This window comes from Sclerotinia sclerotiorum, genomic scaffold (genome assembly GCF_000146945.2).
Source record: "Sclerotinia sclerotiorum 1980 UF-70 scaffold_17 genomic scaffold, whole genome shotgun sequence".
NCBI classification, from domain to species: domain Eukaryota; kingdom Fungi; phylum Ascomycota; class Leotiomycetes; order Helotiales; family Sclerotiniaceae; genus Sclerotinia; species Sclerotinia sclerotiorum.
The window spans coordinates 208,137-227,594 of NW_001820819.1; the positions used below are offsets into that span (position 1 = coordinate 208,137).

At 42.8% G+C, this 19,458-nt stretch overlaps 8 protein-coding genes across 8 annotated transcripts; 2 read left to right on the top strand and 6 right to left on the bottom strand.

The window, feature by feature from the left end:
* Positions 1-3,448: 3,448 nt before the first annotated feature.
* SS1G_11031 (hypothetical protein) lies at positions 3,449-5,776 on the bottom strand (the record flags this gene model as incomplete). The annotated part of the gene is made up of 3 exons (XM_001587741.1): positions 3,449-4,076; positions 4,137-5,703; positions 5,764-5,776. The coding sequence occupies 3 exons, from the start codon at positions 5,774-5,776 to the stop codon at positions 3,449-3,451; spliced, it is 2,208 nt and encodes a 735-aa protein (XP_001587791.1).
* A 695-nt stretch (positions 5,777-6,471) lies between these two features.
* On the bottom strand, positions 6,472-10,918 carry SS1G_11032 (hypothetical protein; the record flags this gene model as incomplete). Its single annotated transcript, XM_001587742.1, has 13 exons — positions 6,472-7,162; positions 7,274-7,302; positions 7,355-7,792; positions 7,844-8,028; positions 8,088-8,254; positions 8,438-8,515; positions 8,665-8,929; positions 8,978-9,140; positions 9,193-9,613; positions 9,716-9,899; positions 10,239-10,518; positions 10,575-10,797; positions 10,851-10,918. The coding sequence occupies 13 exons, from the start codon at positions 10,916-10,918 to the stop codon at positions 6,472-6,474; spliced, it is 3,192 nt and encodes a 1,063-aa protein (XP_001587792.1).
* Positions 10,919-11,467: 549 nt separating this feature from the next.
* SS1G_11033 (predicted protein) lies at positions 11,468-11,653 on the bottom strand (the record flags this gene model as incomplete). Its single annotated transcript, XM_001587743.1, has 1 exon — positions 11,468-11,653. The coding sequence occupies one exon, from the start codon at positions 11,651-11,653 to the stop codon at positions 11,468-11,470; it is 186 nt and encodes a 61-aa protein (XP_001587793.1).
* A 412-nt stretch (positions 11,654-12,065) lies between these two features.
* SS1G_11034 (predicted protein) lies at positions 12,066-12,805 on the top strand (the record flags this gene model as incomplete). The annotated part of the gene is made up of 4 exons (XM_001587744.1): positions 12,066-12,120; positions 12,174-12,301; positions 12,363-12,537; positions 12,597-12,805. 4 exons carry the CDS (start codon positions 12,066-12,068, stop codon positions 12,803-12,805), a joined length of 567 nt encoding a protein of 188 aa, XP_001587794.1.
* A 1,164-nt stretch (positions 12,806-13,969) lies between these two features.
* SS1G_11035 (ubiquitin-40S ribosomal protein S31 fusion protein) lies at positions 13,970-14,492 on the bottom strand (the record flags this gene model as incomplete). The annotated part of the gene is made up of 2 exons (XM_001587745.1): positions 13,970-14,062; positions 14,118-14,492. The coding sequence occupies 2 exons, from the start codon at positions 14,490-14,492 to the stop codon at positions 13,970-13,972; spliced, it is 468 nt and encodes a 155-aa protein (XP_001587795.1).
* A 388-nt stretch (positions 14,493-14,880) lies between these two features.
* SS1G_11036 (40S ribosomal protein S26) lies at positions 14,881-15,567 on the top strand (the record flags this gene model as incomplete). The annotated part of the gene is made up of 4 exons (XM_001587746.1): positions 14,881-14,903; positions 15,025-15,152; positions 15,270-15,372; positions 15,462-15,567. The coding sequence occupies 4 exons, from the start codon at positions 14,881-14,883 to the stop codon at positions 15,565-15,567; spliced, it is 360 nt and encodes a 119-aa protein (XP_001587796.1).
* A 1,108-nt stretch (positions 15,568-16,675) lies between these two features.
* On the bottom strand, positions 16,676-16,882 carry SS1G_11037 (hypothetical protein; the record flags this gene model as incomplete). The annotated part of the gene is made up of 1 exon (XM_001587747.1): positions 16,676-16,882. The coding sequence occupies one exon, from the start codon at positions 16,880-16,882 to the stop codon at positions 16,676-16,678; it is 207 nt and encodes a 68-aa protein (XP_001587797.1).
* A 286-nt stretch (positions 16,883-17,168) lies between these two features.
* Positions 17,169-19,348, bottom strand: SS1G_11038 (hypothetical protein; the record flags this gene model as incomplete). Its single annotated transcript, XM_001587748.1, has 4 exons — positions 17,169-17,211; positions 17,552-18,387; positions 18,434-19,096; positions 19,154-19,348. 4 exons carry the CDS (start codon positions 19,346-19,348, stop codon positions 17,169-17,171), a joined length of 1,737 nt encoding a protein of 578 aa, XP_001587798.1.
* Positions 19,349-19,458: the final 110 nt, after the last annotated feature.

Consider the following 19,458-nt stretch of genomic DNA (forward strand, 5'->3'; position numbering starts at 1 on the left):
CTCTGAAATGATTTTTACACATCATTTCAAAGGTGTCTTGGAAGTCCCAGGTGCACATAATTCGGATAAGTGAGTGAGGACAATAGGTTGGAAGGCATATAAAATGAAAACAAACGCCTCCACCTTCCCCCTTTACGTCCAGTCCCACTTTCAACTCCGGGAGGGGGGGGGGGGGATTACAAGTTGAGTTAAGTTAGTTGGGTTGAGGATCGGAGTGGATTTTATCAGAGTGATCCAAGATTACATTGCTCTATGTACCTATATAATATACTCGAGTATAAATCAGAAAGGGTGTGTTCATTCGGATTGATTTTCTAGAAAATATTAGAAATGATTTGTTTGGTTTGATAGAAATATTGAGTATATTTGAGTGAGACTAGCTGTTTGTATACTTAAGGAATATTAAAAATCTTATTATTGATTATTATATTATATGAAAAGGTTTGAATATATATATATATATATTAGATTTGCCATTTTGATTTTATTTTATTGAGTCTAATATTGTATTTGGTAGAATTGAATATTTGATTTAATCTAATGTATAATTATTAACTAGAACTATATTAAAATAAATGTAGTTAAATGTGAAAAAAGAAAAACGATCTGAATGCACACTAAAATAAACTTCTAAGTAAGAGGTATCCATGCATTAGACTTTTTGTGCTATGGATATAGAAAGGGATGGAATGGGATGGAATGGAGAATTGATAGTATGGATTGAATATATGGAGAATGAATGAGCTAGAGATAGATTAGGTCGAGAGACCAGGCTAACGGTGTGGGAGGTACAGTATCCATGGGGTTTTTGTATCTGAGAACTGGGTTTGTTTTAAGATAGGTGGTTTATAGCTGGTAGTTGGAGAAATGGAGGCTAGTACAGAAAGGTATATAAGTTATAAGTGAATGGGTTTTCATACCCCTAGGGGTATGGTATAGTACAGTGGATAGCTTTACTATTATGATAATTCACTTTTCCAGCTTGTGGATGGTAGCTTGGGGGTGGTAGTAGCTGGTAGCTGGTAGCTATACTTGATGCTGTAGCTATAGCGTAGCTTAGCTTAGCTTACCTAGGAATAGGTAGGTAGATAAATGGCTGGCTAACTAGCTACAGCTCTTGGTAACCTCGTACTTTTGTGCTTGTGCTTTTGCGTGTGTGCATTCTAATTTTGGTATATTCTTGGCGTGCGAGTCTCAACTGCTGGGTTAATGTATGTATGTATATAGACTGTCGATATTGTGGAGATGTAAAGTTATAGCGCTAAAGATATTATTCTTGTAGGTATGAATAGGGTTACCTTATTACTGGAGTTATGATTCCTGACTACATAGACCCACTCATCATCGTACTTGCCATATTAGGCCTAAACAGCGCGCTTGCTATACACAAGATACCTATCCGTCGTTGGAGCAATCTATCTCCTGAATCATGAATCGTGATGTTAATCCACTGAGCACTAACACAGCACTAAATGAACACTAGAGTTTACATATTTCCATCGTTGTCAGGCTCAATATGGAAAGCACGATGATGGTTGTGGGTCTATATAATCAGGAATCGTAGCTCCAATAATAAGACAATCCTCTTCACACCTACAAGTAATCCAGTCACCGCGAGAAAGGAATCTTTAGGCACCCGGGCCGAGTACCGGCAAGAAGTCAAAAGGGGCTAAGGATACTATGATGTTGATATATGTAGTTTCTTCACCTAGCTTTCCCACGGGCCAGTTTTAGGGTATTCGGAATGAAAAATTTCGTGGGGGGTTGTGTACCCGGATGGTTCGAGCTAGGGAAAATTGCGGTGGGGTTGAAATAGAGTTTAGTATCAGAATGAAAAAGTTGGTTGTTAAGGTTTGTGTATAAATCTTTAGAGTGTGGGAAAATGTGCCAAGATGAGATGATGGACATGGAGATGGATGAGGATCGTCATTTGAATGATTGACATGGTACATTTATATGCAGCTACCCATGGTATGGCATCATATATATAAATATACATATGGACAATGTAGATCATCTAATACCATCTAACATAGTAAATAACCCAGCAAATCCAATTAGGTCCCCGAATCCGAAAAATTCGCCACCCTGCCACCCAAAGCAAACAAGAACATTAGCGCGCACCCCATATGTATCAATATATCATAGCGTGTTTATTTCCGAACAAGGGAATAACACAGATGGTAAAAAGACCCTGAAAACCGAATGAAGAAAAACTAATAGAAATCACCGGTCTAGACCTTTGCCGATCGTGTGAAGACTTTTCAGCACCGTTTTCTTCCTCGGAACCTTTTAACCGATAAGCCTCAGGGTCAGCACAGCTACCATGTCTAGCTTGTATAGCTGCCTGTGCCACCACCATTTTGGTTATATCCCCTTCCCCAGCACCGCCGTTTTTACCTGCAGAAAACGTCCCGAGATTTGCATATGAGATCGCCGTGCGATGTGACGGGAGGTACTCCCTGCATAAGGCAGAGCTCGCTTGATGATTCCACGGGTCTTCGATTGTGGCTCATACAACAAGGAGATCCTCGAATGCTTGGGAAAATAGGATAATGGGGCTAGAAAACTTTCATAGGGGGTTTGTGTGTGTGAAAGAGAAGGAGGAAAAAGATCCGTGCCGATCATAGCCCCTATTGTACTTATCCGACCGAGACTTACTGCCGATCGTATCCGACCACTTACTCAGTTCTCTATCTCTAGTTCAATCACAATTTTCAAGCCACGATTCTTGTTCGCGCTATCGGCTGGTTTTGTAATGAGCCACATATGGCGGTTCCATGCAAAACACTTGTCTTCCGACTACAAATACGTTTCCTTGATCTGCACCTTCCCGTATGTAGTGTGTGGCTCAACTATCCGGCTGCCAGATACACTACTTGTGTAATTAAAGCCCATCTGACGTGTTGTTGTTTGTGTTATTTATGATATCGAGGCACCAGGTATCGCTGCCGCCACAGGTTGGGGTGAGGCAAAAACATCGAGGTTAATCACATGAGTAATCTAGTAACCTGGCATGGATGGCTGGATGGCAGGATGCATTTTCTTTTCTATAATCAATTTCATTCCTGGCTATATGATGGAGAGAGAAAGAAAAAAATAGTGTCCGCTAGACTTCCTATTCATAATCACTGGATCGAGAGGATTCAACTCCGGCGATATTCAGTATTCACCCATCTCCTCTCAAACCTTCGCGGAGAATATCCACGAATTTTCATCACTTGACATAGCACTTGTCATTTATGTACTCAGCCGATGATGACAGTCCCCAGTAAAGATGTCATGTTTAATAATCCTTATCATTAAATAACCAATAGACAATACCCCAATTCAACAATGCCCGCTAATTCTCATAGCCTATACACCAACCAAACTCCCAGTAATGCCGCTCCCAATAGGCAATTCATGCACGGACATCCCAATCCTAAAATGCAAATCGACTCAAAGTTCAAACTAATAACACTATGCCATCGTACGCCCGTTCTACTGTCTTGCTACCTAGTCCCGGGATTGCTCTGAGCTGCTGTAATGTCTTAATCTGACCACCATCGTCCTCATTCTGTAGCTCCAGAAACTCAACCACATCTCTAGCCTTCTTAGGACCTACACCACACAGGCCTCTGATCATGCCAACATCTCTAGAGTTGACAATATCTAATAAATGCCTTGTTCGAGGCGTTTGGGGTTCTAGCGGGGCAATAGATGCTTCATCGTTGAACACACGTAATTTGGTTGTCGATTTAGACTTCGACTTTTTTGACTTGGCAGCTCGACATGAAAAGCTATCTTCATCTTCGTAATGATCCTCTTGGTGTACGAAGGACGCGTCATACTCAGCATCGGGCTTTGACCCCTTTCTTGACATGGGTCGTACTTCCTCTTCCTCTTCCTCTTGTTGAAACGAACTAGCAGGCGTTGGCAGCTGTAAGAATGGAGCAGTGGGCTTTCGCCTTTCTGCTTCTACAGGCTCTGAGTGCTTGGCCGCAACACCAGCATTCTTTGCTTGCATTTTAGCTTTGAGATGCTCAATCTTCTTCAGCAATTTCTCTTGCCCTGGGAAGAAAGGAAGTGCCATTCTAAAAAAAAAAAATTAGTTAAGTTACTTGAGCTTGCTGACGGGCTGGGTAATAACTTACTCATACATCTTCAGAGCACTACTTTCTTCACCGCGCTCTTTGTGTTGTCTCGCCATGAGCAGAAACCTGAGACCTTCAGATCTCGCATCTTCCGCCGAGTTTTCATCAACTTTCTTTTCTAATGCCTCGAGTCTTTTCTGAACAGCTTCACTAATCTCACTAGGTGCTGAATTCGATGTCCGTTCCAAGGCACGGTTGGCAAGGATTTCCGAGACTTTGCGCTCAACCATTTCCTCAATCTTGGCTGCAGAGATATCAGCTGTGGCCGACTTATATCCAAAAGGTGTAGGTCTAGTGGGTTTGGTGACCCGCGAACCGATAACTCCATCAGATGGCCTTTTCTTATTCGAGCTCGATTTTCGGAGTATTTGAGTGGTGTTTGATGGCCGCGCTGTAGTTGCTTTACTTTTATCTGTGTATACAGAGAAAGCTTTTGCGGGCTTGTCAGCCTTTTGTGCTGGGTTGGCTACAGCATTATGTGAATTCGTAATAGGCCTCAATGGCTGTCGTTGCATACTAGTTCCAGCTACTTTCCTGGGTGGTTGAGTGAATACGACTTCATTCTCGATCTCTCTAACCTCTATTCTCTTTGCTCTTGAACTTACATTCAAAGAAGACAAAGTATCTAAATGGTAAGATCGTAAGGGTGCAAGATTCAAGATCATTATAGTGATACCGTTGTTTTGACCCAAACTGAGAATTCGTGTCATTTTAGATTCTCGATATGGAATTCTTTTGTCCCCTCTACCAATAGCATCAATACACTGACTGAGCACGAACAAACTTTTGTTGATGCTTGCAGATTCAATCATTCTCTCCTTGCCGTTATCTGTTCTCCGGTTGTCCTCTGATCCTGCTAAATCGATCGCGGATGCAGTACTGATTAAAGACGCATCGCCAGTGGTTTGTGTTACCTTGACCATCAAGATGGCATGGCTTCGACTACTTTGCGCATTGAGTTTGGTTCCTGCTGTGCTCCGGTTGTTGTTGGCTTCTATATATAACTTTTCGAAATCCTTCAGATCATTGCAGGACCTTTCCGACAGCCCAACTACTATTGTTTTCCCATCCTTTTCTCGAAGAGGTAATCCAGCAAGAGATCGTTTATCGGGAGACTCGAATAGGTCGAAAACTTTATCGTTGTATATTTCGTAATAAGACAATGTAACAGTGACAGAGGTTTCTTCGCCAGAATCCTTAGCAACCTTACGACCACGGCGATATATTCCACTTAATAATCGAGGAATAATTCCACGGTCTGCCAACTTCGTCCCGCCCCGCATTGTATGTGTTTTCCCCGTTCCAGTAACTCCATATGCAAACAGTGTAACATCAAGTCCTTGGAACAATGATTTTAGCGTAGGGGCAACCTCATTCGTAAAGAGCTCCTCCTGTGACGTTCCCATATCGTAGACACCATTGAAGGTGAAACTAAACTCCTCTGATTCATTTTTGGGGTTCGGTATCCGGACTACATTGAAAGTTTTGCTGTCTTGACTGCTCTCGGCGCGCACGATGGTATCTTTGTCTAATTCCTTTGGAAGAAGAGGACGTATCCTTGCAACAACTTATTTGACAATAGGTAAGCCTAAGAGAAAATTGAATTGTTATGTGCGAAAGTACTGACCTCTTACAGACATGATCACTATTCAAGGAAGCAAAGAATAAATATGAAGACAACAGAGCAGAGGAAAAAATAGAATGAGTGATTATGCGAAATGAAATCAGAAAATCAAAGAACCGTATTAAAAAAAATCAAATCCTTGGTCCACTCCCTTGAAAAGTATCTTGTACCAATATTCAAGTGTCGGTTGAATTGATGTATCTTGCAATCATTTCAAAGTTTTGATGAAGCTCCGTCCGCAAAAACATCAAACATCAATGTTGCCCCAGCAACGAATGTGTGACTAGCAAACAATCTGCCACGACTGACATAACGACAAAACCTGAGATTATATAATGAGTACTACCTCCAGGGGCTGAAGTCAAAACAGCATATTTATATTTGCTCATTTAAGTAGGTGGGCAGATGGAAATTCTATCGGAGCTAGCCAGCAGCATACCACACATATATACATCGATATCTCATGGCCAAATGGTGAATGCCCCCCTCGGTTAACCTACATGGATACTAAAGCTGCCTATGTATATTATAGAGAAGATACTTGTCCGATTCAGGTAAGTTACGTATTAAGGTATGTCTACAAGAGATCTAGAGCTAAGAAGCACTAGGCTTGATGACCATAACTTCAGGTGATATGATGCCATACTACTTGATTGTAGTATACCGAATACAAATTCTTCGTCTATTAGCAACATAACAACATACACTTAATCAGTCTAATCTCCCAAGCCTTTCCAACATCGTGGTATTCAAATCTGTGATTACTTCCTGCAACCGGCCATTGCTCAACAATACTACAACATCTCTTCCGGTCTCTATGTGCTTTGACAATACATCAATTCTGTGAGCTACACATATGACCGTATGACCCTTTCGAGTAAATTCGTCGTCAATAATATCGTATATGGCTGACTCTGTAACAGGATCAAGGGAAGAAGTGACTTCATCTAAAAGAACAACGGGCTTTCGACCAGAATGCTGAGCTGTCTGAGCCTTGACGAGCGCCCGGCAAAGTGCAAGTAGCTGACCTTGTCCTACAGAAAGCCCCGAAAATAGTGAAAGAGTTTTATCTAGAATTGGATGCTGATTGTATGGCGATACATCAATAGCAAACCCTGATTCTGTTCTTAAGATTTCGTCCAATTCAGCTGCCTCTTGCATGAAGTGTGACCAGAGACCCGCTCTCTTCAGAGAGGCAATCAGAGCTTCGTTTGATGATGAGGCATCTGGATCCAAATTAAAGCGTAAAGTCTCACTGAACAGAAGCAGAGGATCTTGTGATACGGTAATGAAGCATCGCTGCCGGAGGACATCAAGCCCGACATTCTTGATGTCAACTCCGTCTAGCACAATATGGCCAGATTGTAACCCAAGAAGCCGAAGGAGCGTCAAGAGCAAGGTACTTTTGCCACTTTTTGAAAGTTAGCCTTGAGAAAAATCAATGGAGTGGAAAATGCCGACCTGCCTGTACGTCCACAGACGATGATTTTCTGGCCTGACGTGACGTTCAAACTCAAGTTTCGGAGAGCCACAGAGTTGGACCTAAGTATTGGTTATTGTTAGCTAGGATTAGTAAAAACTTTGTTGAGGTTACGTGCAGGTAAGATGCGGTGATATTCTTGATTTCAATATCACCTCGAGAGGGCCATGAATCCGTGGGCTCGAAGTTCCAAGCCATAGCACCCTCAAGTGGTGTCATCTTTTCAAGTGTTCTCAAGCGAGCAATCGCTCCAAGAGAGACTTCTAGTGTCGTCCAACTCTCTACAAGCTTCAGCAAGGTTGTGTTTGCAACAAGCATAATATTGAGCGCGATTCCAACCTGTGCGCCGCTAATACGGTCTCGAAATGCCACAGTTATGGCGATAACGAAGGTTGCAACAGCCGCTGCTAATAAGTCTAGGACAATGTTAAGCCATCTTTGAAGGCACAGGAGGAGAAATTCAGGACGTTGGGCATTGTCCACACTTATTATGTTATCCTTTATAACCGCATTAGACCAACCAAATGAGCGTATCGTCTCGAGGCCCTCAACCTAGTACTGTCAGATGGAGTAGATTGATTAGTCACATAGTTCTATACGTACGGACTCTAAAAAGCTTGAGAAGACTCCTGCCCGAGCCTCTAGCTCTAGAAATCGAAGTTGTCTAGAGGTGCGAAGATAGACTTTCTGGACGATATATACTACAGCCATGCATGCTGGTAGGGACACTGTGAGCCATTTCTGGGCAACGAAAAGAAGTATGACCTGCATGGAGAGCTTGAAAATTTCTACGTGTGTTAGGATCTTTGAGACTGTTCGGGAGCACGAAATTCGATAATCGTCTTACGAGTTATAACGGTCTGAAGAGCCGATGGCAATTGCTTGTCAACTAGCTGAATATCTTGACCGAATCTAGAGTTTTTTTTTAGTTCTGTCGAAACATCTGTATGTACGTTTGCTAACCTATTTAGGATCGAACCATTATCGGTTTGCGAGAAATATGATAAAGGTGCGCTAATAATCATCAGTATCTTCTGAATGATGTCGTTGTCTTTTGTTAGCAAAAAGACTTACCTCGTTACAATATGTAGAAGCCTTTCATGCAGGCGTAACCCAGATCGTGGTGCTAATCGTGTAAGGACAACCCTAGAAGGTGTTCAACGATAATGAAAACATGGAGGTTTACGAGAAACCTACCACATCTGGAGACTTGTTATTATCCATGACATGAATGATAGGAATAAAAATCCAGTTGCGTATAAGGCAGCGTTTCCACTGCTCGAGTCAGTCCATAGCTGTAAATAGTACTGAGGTATGGTGATGAAGAAGGCATATGACGCTGTGCAAGAGACTAGGAGAAGAAAGTTCTTCGGCCCGGCAAATTTCAGATAGTATCCTATACTCACATGAATTTATATTCTCACTTTGAGGAAGAGGGAAGAGGGTTACCGTATAGAGCAAAATCTCCACTTTGTCTTGCAAGATCAATTTCAGCTTCGTCTTTTGCTTGCACCTGGGAGCTGAGTTTATCAAAAGCTGCCGACACCGCCAGGTTGTCTTTGCTGCGATTCCCAGAAGAAAATTTTGCTATAGATCCTGTTTCAAATTTGATAGTTTGCCAGTTCCCCTGATCGATAATTCCATGATACCCAAGAACAACAACATGATCTGCTGATTGGAAGTATTGAGCTACTCCAAAGTAAGACACTGCGATGAAGAAAATGCAAGGAAACTTACAAGAGTTGGAGACAAGAACAACAGTAGTTTTCAACCTGCGTAGTAGACCGTTCGATCCAAACAGATTATCGAAGATAGTTTGCTCGGTGTCACCATCCAATCCGCTGAAAGTGTCATCCAGCAGAAGTATATCGGATCTTGCGAACAACGCGCGTGCCAGTGTCTAACCTTGTTATTTTAATTTTATCTAGACATTGGCGCATTGGAGTACTTACCACACGCTGTCTCTGGCCTCCGGACAAATTCAGCCCCCTGCTGCCAATCTCTGTCTGATCTCCCTGAGGCAGGGAGTCAAAATCATGGGCGAGACAGCATGTTTCTGTAATGGTATTGTACCATGTTTCATGGTCTTGCATTGCAGGCCCGTAGATATCATTAGCACCATAAATAGCCTCTTTGATACTGCCGCTGGGTAGCCAAGGTCTCTGGGCACAGTATGCTATCTTTCTCGTTGTTAAAGCAATAGATCCACCGACAGGAACTACTTCTCCAATTATAGTACGCAATAAAGTGGTTTTGCCGCTACCTGTAGGACCCGAAACTATATTGAATGAATTGGAATGCATTTGAATGTTTATATCATCAAGGATCATCTGTTTATGATCGATTTTCAATTTATGTATTTGAATAGCGAGGCTGGGTTTGTTAGATGCAAGATCAGTCCGACCAGGTCTGGGTAATATGCTACGACTGTCTTGTAGAGATGGGTGGAGCAGGAATGATTGGATTCTTTCAAACCCAGCGAAAGCTGCTACTACGCGAGGCACAATAGTCATGACCATGTTTGCTGGGTGGGTAACCATACTTAAGATCGCCATAGTGGTGAATGCAGTTTCCGTATCAAGATTGACACCATGAGCTTGTGATATCAAAGCAAACATAGCTAGTGTAATGGCCGGCGAGAAGATCCCGAGTGCATTAGCTATATCAGTGTCAGTTTTAAGGACGCAATGTCGAATTTACACATTGTCACGAACGAACCAGACGCATTATAGTATACCATAATCCATCTAAGTTTCGACGCTACCCGGAGCTCCTCTTTCCGTAGCTTTCGTATTTGATTGGTAAGGGTGTGCTGTAATCCGATCATTTTGACGACCTTCATAGAACCTATAAGAGAACTAACAGATGCGATACGGCTCTGTGTCGCAGTGTTCCAAGCCTTTTGGCGGGGTTGTAAGTGCTTTGCAACAAATCGACTCATGTGTGAACATACTATATAGTTGAGTATCTATCCAGAGTGCTGAGGTGGAACACTTACAGTATATCAGAAAAAGCGGAAGAGGCCAAATCCAGCCAACTTGCGTAGCCAAAAGACTTATACCTACAAGAACCTCAATGACCTGAGCCCATGTCTGGTGAAACATTTCGGCAATTGCATCAAGACTTTCTGCATCATTACTCATAAGTGAAGTAGCATCGCCGTTATCATAGGACATGCCGGGCGAGTTCATGGTCTTCTCATGAATCAATCCCACAAGCGCACTTCTTGTCATAAGTTTCAGCCTGTTTATGAAATGCTGATACACAGCTGTTGATAGCTGAAATTGAATAGTATCAGCATTTAAGAAGAGCACGCAGCGAAATATCTCCTTACAGCGAGGCCGACGTAGATTGTGAAGGCAGAAACAATAAGCCAAAATCCATGATTGCTTCCCTCGCCCTTAGAATGTGTCACAATGTATCTAATCGATTCATTGATCAGGACAGGTTGAGAATAACGAAAAGAGATCAAGAGTAGTCGAGGCACAATAGCAGCAAGGAAGGGGGTTTTCAGACATTTGATCAAAGCGATAGGTAAACTCTTCTTGGTTTCAGGCCTGGCTAATCTTGTTAATAGCAAGGGAAAAAGATATTCTAGTGTTAGACTAACCTCGTTGAGACCACATTTGAAGCATTGCTTTTCTTGTCAGCTCTGGTCTCATATTTTGACTTAGACATGGTAAATCTTGGTCGGTGAGGATATTCTTGTACCCCCGAATAAGAATTGGATTGATCCATATAAAGAAGATTCTACTGAAGAAGCCATAAAGCTCATCAGGGGAGCTATGCTTCCTGATGGCATTGAATGATGGTAAATTTTGCCGCATAACTCGAGTGTCAAAAGTCAAGTTATTGCAACAATGTAGAAGAGACGGACGGGAGATATGCGTATTCCCTGTGATTTTGCAAGGTACAGCGAGTGTGCTGTAGAATTAGAGCCAAGACGTTACCACAACACTGGACTTCAAGTAATATAAGTATATTCTCCAGAAGTAGAGGCAGACTTGAGCAAAGGGTAGCAATATAGAAGTCGAAAGTGAGATCATAAAATCGGTTCTATGCTGATTCTCCCGGCTTTGAAGAGTTGTTGAAGCAAGATAGAAACAAAATTAATGCTCCAAGTAACTACAACCTTGACTCGTATCAGCTATATCTTTGAAATGATGGGAAGAGGGAAGTTGACAGCTTGAACGGTTCTTGCTAGTTAAGAGTGCTCTTGAATGTGAGTCAGTAGGTTCCGAATTCTAACGGGTCAAAATCAATAGTAGAACTCCAGCACCAGATCTTATACACACTGAAGAAATGTGCGGATCGTTCCGCAGTTATTGTGGTTGGCACTGCCTTCTTCAGAGACGACTGCTTGTGGCTAAAAGCTGCAACAGTTGGCTCAAATCTTACAGGTTCAGATCCCATGTCATAAGCAAGGAATGATAACATCGCAAGGCCTGACTTAGCGATCTCTCCGCAGTAATATAGAAATGCACTAGCATATCACCACAGCTATTTTTGTGTTCTTTTCACCACTAGGTGTACATCAAACTTTCCACTTTTTTCATGATATAATTCTTCTAAAGGATGTGTGGAATCATTTATATTTTACCTGAGAAGGTTGTATTGAGGAGAAATCGGTAAGATGATTGGCCAGGCCTTTGGCGTTTCTCCGCCAGTGCCCACTAAAATATTTTTCTCATGAGCTTTTCACGTGCAATGACCCTACGCTCGACCATCATTTAGTTCTCTTGAATCTCGAACCTCAAAGTGATAGTTTTTTATTTACAATAAAGTAGAGCATAGCGGTACTGCATATTTAGATATGGATCCGAAAATGCCCAAAGCCGCGAAACCTAAGCGTCGCAAGAAGAGCCAGTCTAGAACGGAAGGTATGTGTATCCCCATGTTTTCAATCAACTTCTAGATACTAATATCTCAATAGTAACATCCATATCCGACAGTGAGAGTGACACGGCTACTAAATCTCAATCCTCCAAGCCAAAAGCCCAGCCAGCTTCCACCAAATCAGTCCCTCAAACCATACCAACTCCGACAATCAAAACTCCATCAGTAACTTACCCTGACGCTTTCCTCTTATCTTCTGTCTTCTAGCCTTGTTAACATATCCTAGAAGCCAAATCCGGTAAAAGATTCAGCTCTGGCCGAGAAGTTCACAGCGCATTATCTTCAACGCGCCACTATCGAGTTCTCTGAGGATTTGGATAAGATCCGTGAAGCGGATGATTTCAATGAGAATGCGTTGCAGATATTGGTGCATGCATTGAAGCAGGGGACGGAAGTTTGGGGTGAGGAGGAGATGAGAAGGGTTGTTGGGTAGGGTGTGAGTGCCTATGTTGAGGTGAAGTGGTGATGGGGAAGAAAGGAGGACGAGCGGAATGGGACGATGACGACGCCTCTGGTCCTGGTGGTGATGGAATGGGCAAGAAGACCGGCAGGAGCATTTTCATGAAAAACTTCTCCGATTTTGATAATAAGGGCAGCGGGAATAGGGCTATAATTGTCATGAAGTCTGCTAAAAATAGGCACTTCAAAGAACTCGAAGCAACCGCATGAACGGAGAGTGGCTACATCCTGGCTGGGAGTCCAAGAGAACAGAGATACGGGACTCTATATTTTGCTGGATGAGCAAATCTGTCTCGTCTCAGAGTGTGGACGGATATCAGTTGCATGGCCTTTACTTACGGCGTACGGTTTTAAAATGGAAGTCAAAGGAACTGTGTACATAATACTAGTTTAAACGGAGGTTGTACAAGTTCACTTGAGGATATTATATATCATGCATGATCACATCCTCACTGTCAATCAATCATTCATGATTCATCAGATATATGTGAAATATAGTGGCAATCAACTCAAGAACTCGAGAGTGTGAACCTCCAACATGACTCCAGATAATTACCCCTCGTCCACCTCTCCCAACCCCCAAAAAACCACCAGCACGAACCCGGAAATAACACCCCAAAGCCATTCTTATTTCCACTCGATGTAATTTTTACCCTTTGGCCCTAAAAGCCGTTGATGGAATAACAAATTCTACAGACGTGCGACAAAGGTGGAATTGCGTGTATCACGTGATATCACCACGGAAGCAATCATTGTGAATGTTTTTGCAAAATGTCAATAACCGCACTCATGAGACGTCTGTCCTGAGGCTGTTTCGTCATTCCCTAATGCTTAGTAAAATGTCTTGTAATCAATAATTCTGGGTAATCTGTGTACAAAATTCTTGAGATTCGGAAAGGCTGTCCTTCGAGTTCAAGGGTACTTGATCACTGTTCTCATCTCGTATTCTACCAGCTGGTTATAGCGCCACTGCAGGATATGAACATTGGGAATGATTCGACAATGGTGAATGGGGGGTTGGGATATGAATAAAGGCTGGGTTACATTAAAAAGAAGTACCAAGTCTAATGGACATGGAGAGTTGGAATGAGGTCCAATTGATGGTAGAATAGCGTGTACCAAGCCAACTGCAATGGTTGCCTTCTGTGAGCCATGAAGGCCACAATAACAAATGGGATCACTTTCACTCATGTCGAAGGTCTCGGCCAAATTTCTCTACATATTCACAGCAACCAAATTCATGTTTCATTGTATAGTCTTCAAGAGGACGGTCATGTTTGCTTTAGATTCCGCGTAGCATCGGATAATGTTGAAAATACATCATAGCATGCAGAAAACTATCCCCTTCACATCCGTCTATCCGTTGTAGACCATTTATTTGTTGGCATCATCGAAGATGTAGGTGAGGTGGCAACGTCCACAGTATTGACGGTCGTGCATGGCAGCCATGAAAACACCGGCACCACACTGGAGGGAAAGTTAGCACCATTTAAAAACCGGAATTTGTCAAGGAATAACTTACGTCTGGAGTTGGGCACTCTCTGCGGAGACGCTCGATCTTTCCATCACCATCAACCTTGTAGTACTTCAATACAGCGAGCTTGGTCTTCTTGCGCTTGTGCTTGATCTTCTTTGGGGTAGTGTAGACCTTCTTCTTGCGCTTCTTACCACCACCACGGAGACGTAACACCAAGTGAAGAGTGGACTCCTTTTGGATGTTGTAGTCGGAAAGGGTGCGGCCATCCTCGAGTTGCTTTCCGGCGAAGATCAATCGCTGTTGGTCGGGTGGGATTCCCTCCTTGTCTTGGATCTTGGCCTTGACATTGTCGATGGTGTCCGAAGACTCAACCTCGAGGGTGATAGTTTTGCCCGTGAGGGTCTTGACGAAGATCTGCATGACTGCCTTTGGGGATATATTAGATTTTGATCATAATCAATAATGCGGTTTCGCATTGAGAATATAAAAACATACCTGGACAATTATTTGGATTGTCTTCCTAAGTGGTCGTGCTGAGTTCAAAAGGAAAAAGTTCAAGATAATTGATAGGGAATTTCGAAATTCTGGTTGTGCGCTAAAATCCGCTAGCTTGGCGCTAGGTCTCGCTTACCAGATCACACAACTGAATATTGAAAGATGATGTTGACTTGAGAGATTTCAAACCTACGAACGACAATCGCCAATCCAACAACCAAAGATTTGAATAACTCGCCAATTCAGTAAGTTCGGAGATACCATCGGTTTGTTTTGTAGAGGAATCTAATAATTTATTTTAGAATCCGCAAAAATGGTCAAGAAGCGCGCGTCCAAGTACGAACTCCAACTCCAACCATAATTTCGTTCAACTCGAACTTTCCGAAGAATGATACCATGATCATTATTGACGAAGGTGTTATACTTGCGGAATCTGGGAGGCTGATTGATATTTTAGTGGACGTAACAAGAAGGGTCGTGGTCACGTCAAGCCCATCAGATGCTCCAACTGCTCTCGATGCACCCCTAAGGACAAGGCGATAAAGAGATTTACCATCCGTAACATGGTTGAGTCCGCTGCCATTCGTATGTTTTCATTATTCCCGACACTTCAGCAACTTCCAAATAGAGATGGATCGCAATGGGATCTGGCAAATGGATATTTTGGACTGCGAAATAGGCGCTAATACGGTGTAATTATAGGTGATATCTCAGAGGCATCTGTCTTCTCTGAGTACACAGTTCCCAAGATGTACCTCAAATTGCAATACTGCGTATCTTGTGCCATTCACGGCAAGATTGTCCGGTATGTCCATGCTATGAGATGAATCCTTGGTCGAACTGCCAGTAAGTTAGACCCTACAAGAACATTTGGGCTGATTCTCTTTTTTACAGAGTCCGATCCCGTGTTGGAAGACGCAACCGTGCCCCACCTCCCCGTGTTAGATACAACAAGGACGGAAAGAAGGTCAACCCAAACCAAGCCGCTGCTAAGGCTTAGAGTGCTTTTGGTTGGGAATGGGGAGTTATTGACTGGTTTTTCGGGATGCATTTCGTCTTAGCCAGATCCTAATGCAAAAACATTGCTTAGACAAATATGACCTCATTGACTGATGATTAAACTCTTTGACATAGTTTTCGAAGTTCAAATATGTGTGATGTTTTCGCAGCTGTGTTGATCCGGGTTCCGGCTTATAATGTATATGTATATTTTGAAGTGCGCTTCATTTTCACTACATTGGCTGATTGGTTGCGCACTTGCAAGTCGGCCAGGTCCATCTCTACATTTCCAAAGCACCATTGCCCAGGCTACAGAATACCGTCTACTTTCCTCAGTCATTCATCACTTGCTTTGTTGCCCGATAAATAGACACCAGTGACCGCATGTCTAGTCTGATGGAGCTACATCTACTTACGAATTCCCTGGGGCCAATATTCATATTCCACAACTCCCTTGCGCACACCTCGCTTTTCAACATCTCAGCATCTCCAACATCGTAATAATTAATCTTCGCAGCACATCCTCATCTGTCTGAGCAACGAACCGACCTCTTGCTGCATTTACCATCTGCCCTTGCTCAACATGAATTGTGTCATGGGTATAGACTCTACTACTCGAAAAATTTACGCGGGTTTATGGTATCGTTATTATTGATGAATGAGAGGTTTACCCTTTGTGACACAACCTGCCGAAGATGAAGCCAAAAAAAAAAGAGGAAGAAATAACTCTCGCGAGAGGGAGAAGCAGCGGGAAAGAAAGGAAAATTAGGAAATGGGTATGGGTATGCTGTTCTGATACCTTGGAATGAAGATTATTAGCATAGTTTTTCAAGGATGTAGTGTTATTTTCTTAAATCCTACTATACACCACACATAGAGATGATTATGGTTTGAGATGAATTCGGGTTTCAGGTAGAATTTTGTTATAACCTATAATTAAACAATTTTAGTTTAATCGTCCGCTTGTAAGAACAGAGAAACATGCTAATGGTAATTATATACATATCAGATAAGAATATACATAGAATTGAAAGTTTTAACAACCGAGGTAATGATGTGAACCATAGTCATATTGGATTATCTTCTATCCACATTCCCTGTCCCTTACTCTATTCGTTTGCCTCGACTCTTCGCAGGATGATCTGTCTCGCAGTAGGGTTATCTAACATCTTCATATGCAACTTAGCAAGAACCTCCTCGCATTCCTCTCTACCCGCATATATTTTCTCCGCTGCTTCAGACAGAGACAAGGTTTCCATATCTGATACCTCTATGGGCAGATTTAGCAAAGCAGCACCTTCCGTAAGCCGCGGCATCATGAATACCGTGTTCTCTAGCGGTAGATATGCGCCTATGATGCTTTGGATTCCTTTCAGGTCCTGGGCAAAGCGAGCTGCGCCTAATGTTGTGAAATCTTGTTTGAGGAGGACTTCATTGAATAGCAAGTCTTCAAGAGCTGAGACTGCATGGCGCCAAATTCGCATAAATGCAGGAAAAGAAATGGTTTTCTCCAGATAGGCCATTTTCTCTTTCATTATCTAGGGAGGATGTTAATGCGGGTGCAGTTTGCGAGACAGGAGTACACTCACCTGCAGAGGTTGATCAAGCTCGGCTGAAATTGTCAAAGACGACGTAAAATGTGCTACTAAACCTGATTAATAAAATGCTTGTATGGTAAAAGAAGGCCTACTTACTAGATTGAGAATCTTGACCAACTGTAGTCCATTGCGCTTGAGTAAAATAGGCTCTAAAATCGGCTGGAATTGGATATTTGATCGCTCGTTGTAGAAGGTCACCCGCGTTGCTCCTTATCTTCTTGAAGCCGTGGATCGCTGTATCGAAAATTGTCCCCTCACCCGTGCCTAGCTTAAGAGAAGTAGACAACTGAAGCTGCGAACATGTGATAGGGCCAGCGATGGCGCTTTCAGGGTGTACGTTTCGTGCCCTATCATCCAATTGGAAATATAATTCCACGAAAAACTAACCACATATCAGTACTTGACATTATACTACTGTATCGAATGATAGAGATGCTAACCATTTCATAGGCTAGAGATTCAAGAGTCGAAATAATATGATCTGCACTACCAAAAACTTTGCAAAGACTAATGAGCCCTGCCATTCCCTCGACAGACCGTTGCTGCTCTTTGGTGGCGCCTGTAGCAATACGACCGACAGTTGAGGTTAGAGATATATAGGCGTCTAAAGATTCGGATAAACGAATTTGATATCTATCGAGCACTGCAATTTGAGTATTGAGGAAGAATCGAACTTTGTGTGAGACTCTTCGTAGGTCTTTATATTGTGTTGTAATGGTCTTCAGGAGATCAGTAACCTTTGAGGCCCCGAAGGTAGTTTTAGTCTTCTGTGATTCGTTGCTGTCGTAGTCAATGTTTCCATTATCTTGCGATTGCATTATGTCCTCATATCTCTGCAGGGCGAATCTCTCCTCAGCTTCTAACCAGGGAGCGAACCATTTATCTAGGACATGCCAGGTCACGCCAACCCAGCCGAATTCAATGTTACCACTATCATACTTATACTTGCTTCGAATACTATCATCCCAAATCATTAATTGGCCTATAAATTTACTCAAGTGCACAGGGTCATGCTGGATATCCTGCAAAACAACCTCGGTTTTGTCTTTGACCAATGGCAAGAGTGCCGTGATGAAGGCAGATACGGGATCTATGTAAAGTGAGTTCCCAGCCAGAGAGCTACCCAAAAAGTGTGCAGCCAAAACAGGCCCGGCGTTAACTCGAAGATAAGACTCATGCGAATCTATCACATCGAGGATCCAGTTCAGGTAATATTCTCCAAGCTGATATTGTTAGAGCATATCCATGAATAGTAAGGTAAAAACTTACAAGACTGCTGGCACTCGTTGGCGTGGTTCCCATGAAGTGATAGCGAAACTTCAATTCGATTTCTTTGACCAGAACCGCAAAAGGGAGAAGTATAAGAGGTTCTCGAGCTTCTTTAATTTCTGGAGCTTGTAGATCCAATAGCCTTCCAAAACATGTTTGCCATGCCCTAGAAACTTCGACAGTCAGATCTGGCCATTTCAAGGTTATGAGTACATCCTGAAATTCTTTGACCATGATTTGGACCATCTGTGCCCATAAATGAGTCGCTGTCTGTTCCACATAGGCAACGAGATGAGGAGCAGTAACTTCTGTGGTATTCTGAGTCGCTTGTAAAGCCATTGCAAGTTGTTTCAATCGCACATACGGCTTCAAAGCCTCTGTAGGATTGTCAGGTAAATTTTGGCAAGCTTCCTTGGTCATGCCATCGACGTCTTCCAATAATTCAACGTATGCTTGGGCCAGCTCAACTTGTCGTAGTTTCTCCATCGGTCCCTCCAAAAGCCGCACGGCTTCTTCTGGAGTATCTGAAGATGTAAGCATCATCAATCGCGCTCGCAGATCGTCTTGTTGTCGCTCAAAGGCTTGAGTTTTTTGGACTAGCGACGAAGTGTGATTCGCAGCGGCGCTTTTGGCCTCTGCGAGCTTAGTTGTGGCATCTCGCAACTGTGTAGAGCTCTTGTTAGCTAGTGGTGTGAGATTCACGGTGATATTGTGACTTACTTGCTCTTCCAATTGCTTTTGCTTCGCATTTACATTCTCTAATAAGCTCGATAGGCTGTTCATGTCCGCGGTAGTCTGGATTTTGTCGTTCAACCAATCTTCAACCCTCATATTTCTTTCCCCGAGTGGTATATCGACATTGGGATTGCACAGATAAGCCTTCGGGCTACGCTCCAGCTCTATTTGCAGCGCCATTTTTGAATGTGGTTAATGGGTTGCTTCCTCACAGTGGCAGTCGCAATGTTTTAAAGTTGTCCTCATCTAAGGTTAACAATTGAAATTTAGCGATCTCAGGTCGCCAAAAA